Raw genomic sequence first — 4,787 nt, 5'->3', positions numbered from 1 at the left:
GGCAAAACACCCAAAACACAAGCAGGAAGTGCAGACGGCTGCAGTAAAGGGCTGGCAGAGCATCACCAGGGAAGAAACCCAGCATTTGGTGATGCCTATGTGTCCAACACTTCAGGCAGTCATTGACTGTAAAGGATTTGCAACCAAGTATTAAAACTGACTGTTTATTGATGATTATGTTAATTTGTTCAAATACTTATGAGCCCTTAGAGTTGGGGGACTGTGTGAAGAAATGGTTGTAATTCCTACACGGTTCATACTACATTTTTTGAAAAAAGCCTTAAATGAAAGCTGAGAGTCTGCACTTTAAGCAGGTATTCATTGTTTCATTTAAAACCCATTGTGGTGGTGTACAGAGCCAAAATGACGACAACTGTATCATTGTCCAAATAATTATGGACCTGACTGTACAAATGACCATTTTGTGGGTGAAGTATTACTTCAGAGATATTAAATCAGCCGAGGAAAGTGACCCAGCGTTTTCAACTAATATTGAAAAAACACTTCTTCAGCCATGATCGCACAGCCACTGTACACACAAACACATTTGGACAACCATGACAACCTCAGACAGTAACAGCGACAGACAGCGATGCTCAACACTAAATACGGGGAGACAGGAATATGTGCACATGCACAAACGTGCACGCACATACACCTACCTTGTGAGGGTGTTCAAAAGAGACGTGGAAGTTGAGCTGTCGGAGGATGAGGAGCTCACACTGCACCACGCTGTCCCTCAAATCCCAGAACTCCTTGTCACATTCTAGAGGAGCGCTGCCACTGTTGAAATACCTGCAAGGGAGGAATGGAAGGAGAGAGGGAGGTGAAGGCAGACAGCACTTACGATGACCACTTCCCACAGTGATACACACATACACACAAAAAAGAAAAAGAATTGCTGTTTTCATTTACTGACCAAGTTTGACCTTTAAGCAGCTAAATAAACAGTCACAGACACATTTGATGACAGACACTTATGAGTTATGTTACTTTTAGTGTATTAGACATGAAATACACGCAAAGATTGTCCAGTATTACTGACAGGTGTAAAGTCAGAGTGCAATTTGAGATTATTTTCGTTATTGCCATTATTTGCCAATTATTAACTGATCAGTTATTCATATTGATTAATCAAGTAATCATATCAACAATCAGTTGTAAGAGGTATTCATCACAGGTTCCTAGAATCCAATGAGACATGTTTACACATCTTGTTTGTCCACCCAAGATATTCAGTTTACAATGATAAAAAATATTTAAACAAATAATTGATTGATTGATTACTTGTTGGTAAGAAAGTTAACAGCAACACTTCTGAGCACAAATACCAATAGTTTACCGGCTCCAGCTTCTACAATGTGAGTATTTACTGCTTTTCTTTGTCGTCTATGCTATCAAAATGAATGTATTTGGGTCTTGGACTGTCAGTTGTACAATATTTAATTTGAACATGTCAGCTTGGGCTTTGGAAATCTGTGATGGATATTTTTGGCTGGAGCACAACAAAGTGGGACAAGCCCGATAAACATGTATGTCTGTCAGTGACTAAGTCAGTGTTGGAGTTTCCCCACATTTTCCACAACAAAATACACATACACAGATCCCACAAAACATTCCACCATCAATCATCTGATCTATCCACATAGCTTAAAGGGACACAACACCCCATAATCAAACACACATATTTAACTCATTAACATATTTATTTTTTTGGCCTTTTACCTTTAATGTACAGGACAGAGTGAAACGGGGTGAGAGAGAGAGCGGGGGGTGACATGCAGCAAATGGTTGCAAGCCAGAGTCAAACCTGCGATCGCTGCAGCGAGGTATCGCCACTGTACATGGGGCGCCGGCACTATCCAATACACTACCGACTACATACCCACACATATTTGAACTCTTACCTGTACTGCTCTTTATCAGTTTAAATAGTTTTGGTGTGAGTTGCCGAGTGTTGGAGATATCGGCCGTAAAGACGTCTGCCTTCTCTCCAATAATGGAACTAGATGGCACTCAGTTTGTGGAGGAAAAATATGTATATTCAACTCGGAGTTAATTGTCCCTTTAATCATGCCATGGGATATGCTCAGTACACTTGAAGAAAAAATATTGCTGGATCACTACTGAAAACTGCAGATGAATATCTAATATCCAGTAATTTACATAATAGAAATCACTGACTGTTCATGTAACAATTTGGCAACAATTTAGCACATTGACCTTACATGGTCCAGCCATATACAGTATTAGGTTTTGACCTAGTCTTGTTCACTATTCTGACATTTTACAGACCAAACAATTCATCAAATAATAGTTAAAACAGCCTGCAGAGAACTCAATCATAAAAATTATTAGTTAGTTGTGATGAAAATCAATGATATTATTGGTTTAAATGAAATGTCCTCATTGATGACAACAGAGTTCAGAAAGTTAAGAGAAACAATTTTAGTTCTCAAGTAACATCCAATAACCAAAAGCTAACTATGTTTCCATGTGAGAGGCTTGTATCTGCCATGAACAGTTTGCTTAGTGTGTTTGCTCTCAGCAGTATCATTTAACTGTGGCCACAGAGAAGCACTCACTCGTACCGCTTTTCCACCAACATGGAACCGGTTCCATTCTGGTTCCTGCACCTAATTTGTAACTGTTCAGAGCATTTGGACCCAAAACAAAATTGGTTCAGAACCCAAAGAGTTGGTTCTCAGTTGGAACCAAAAAATAGCAGATTTTCTTGACCTGAAGTGCAAACTGTGACGACATCAGTGGGCTTGTCATGTTCTACAGGTTGGAAGGAGAGGATGGAGAAGGCAACAACGAAGAAGTGAAGTGAAAAATCATTACATAAAAGCGTGCAGTGGTTTTAATAGTTGGTCAATGCTTGGTTTTTGAGTAAAAACAAATATCTGTAATAACAAAACAGAAGTTTGCAGGTAAACAATGTAATCTTTGATTTTACTACAGTTGACTTCCATTGTGCTTTGTGCAATGCTTTCTGTTGATGACACATCCTTCATTACAATGGGTCCACTCAAAACTGGTGGAAATGCAGGCTGGTTCGCAGGATAGCACCAAGGTTCCAAGAAACCTTAACAGAACTGATTTAGGAATCAGAGCTAATTTGGTTGAAAGCAGTTTCAGTAAGTGTCTACTGTTGACCAAGCATATTACCTATGGCTTACGTTGATGATGTCACGGGTCCTGATGTGCTGCTCCTCCACCTTGCCAGCCAGGTACACACAGCTCATGGCCACCAGGTAGGGTTCATACGCATGTATGCTGACACGTTCAAAGAAACGGTGGTACAACACACATGCTGTGGCCACGGGCACCGAGCGCATACCCAGCTTCACTCCTGAGCAAGGAAAGAGGGAGCAGAAGCCAACTCTTAAAGGGTACACTCATTTCAAAATCAAATCAAATTGGGGCAGCGGGCTAGTATAATTATGGCTCAAAATGTTAATGTCTTGCGTGCTTTACATCATCACAATCTTCTTCTACCAAAATGAAAGAATTAAACAATATACCTGAATCATAAGGAAAGCAAGCATACATTAAATTGATAAATTCTGCATTCTCTCTATGTAAGACAGAGAGAAACATTTCAGGGCAATGGCTGATTAGTATGTCTACATTTCTAGCAGTACACCACAAATCTAACTATTGAAGAAGCTCATTGACCACTTGAACAAAAAAGTAAAAATCAGAAATGGTAAGAAAAATAAGTCAAAGTTTTAACTTAATACATTAAGATTATGAGACAGTAAGCCATAATTTTGAGACAAAGAGTCAAAAGTAAACGAATACTTGACTTTCTATCTCACCATTTTGACTTACAGTAGCTCAGAAGTCAACCATGATTCTTTTTATTTTTGCCATGCCTGAGTTTTCATCTTTTTTTCTTTTCCTGGCATTATAACGTTACAGTAATAATGCTGGGGAGACGACCTACTGACACACACAGCCCCGTCAGTTACCTGTCTCAATGATGAAGCGACAGACACGAAAGTGTGTCTTCATGTCTCGCTCACACTCTCCGTCCCCGCCGGAGACTCTCCTGCCCGCCAGCAACAGCGCTCCGTCTCGGGTAGCCGGTAAACGAGAGGACGGCCCCTCCATGGCTCATGTAGCATTAGCAGGTCTATCTGAGGTTGGACAGTACAGAGACTGTCTGCGAGGGTCGACAAGAAGGCAGCTAGGTTAGCTAACATTAGCTAGTCCATTGGCCTGAGAGTTGACCTGTACCTCAGTGTAAACTCAACACCACCGGCTGTAAGGTTGTACTACGGCAGGACTAGTTTATGCCCCTAATTTATAAAACAAACAGTCTTCTGGACGTAACGTTACAGCTTTGGTCTTATTCGTTGCTACTAGCATAACACCAACTCCATAGTAGAGTGGCACATCCATCACCGGAAGGTAAATAGTACAACTTCCGGTCGTCGTCGTCTTCTTCTTCTTCTTCTTCTTTGTGTAGTTTCCGGCAGTCTAGATGCCTTGTGGCACATTGCTGCCTCCCACAGGTCGAGTCTATGATGCACTTAATTCCATTTCCACAAGTGTAATCCTGTAGCGGCGATGAACTCAAGGACTGCTTTCACAACCCTTGGCTGGTTTTCAGTGGGATTCAGAAACTGCTTTCACAACCCTTGGCTGGTTTTCAGTGGGATTCAGAAGGCTCTTTAATGTAACATCCCTTTCAGGCTGGCCTGACACTTCTTCATACATCCTCTTTCGCTCTTCTGTGTACTGGCTACACTCCATGAGGACATGCCTCACAGTTTGTT

General features: G+C 41.0%; 1 protein-coding gene across 1 annotated transcript in view; it reads right to left on the bottom strand.

Annotated features, from left to right (window-relative positions):
• Positions 1-4,438, bottom strand: part of ccnq (cyclin Q) — a 9,711-nt gene extending 5,273 nt beyond the window's left edge. The window contains exons 1-3 of the mRNA XM_050064724.1: positions 3,978-4,438; positions 3,172-3,355; positions 663-795 (exon numbers count right to left, since the gene is read on the bottom strand). Coding sequence (XP_049920681.1) covers positions 663-795; positions 3,172-3,355; positions 3,978-4,119 — 459 coding nt within the window. The 5' untranslated portion in view covers positions 4,120-4,438. The remainder of the gene's footprint in view (positions 1-662; positions 796-3,171; positions 3,356-3,977) is intronic.
• Positions 4,439-4,787: the final 349 nt, after the last annotated feature.

This window comes from Epinephelus moara, chromosome 16, assembly GCF_006386435.1.
Source record: "Epinephelus moara isolate mb chromosome 16, YSFRI_EMoa_1.0, whole genome shotgun sequence".
Classification (NCBI taxonomy): domain Eukaryota; kingdom Metazoa; phylum Chordata; class Actinopteri; order Perciformes; family Serranidae; genus Epinephelus; species Epinephelus moara.
This window is presented reverse-complemented; position numbering and strand designations above follow the sequence as displayed.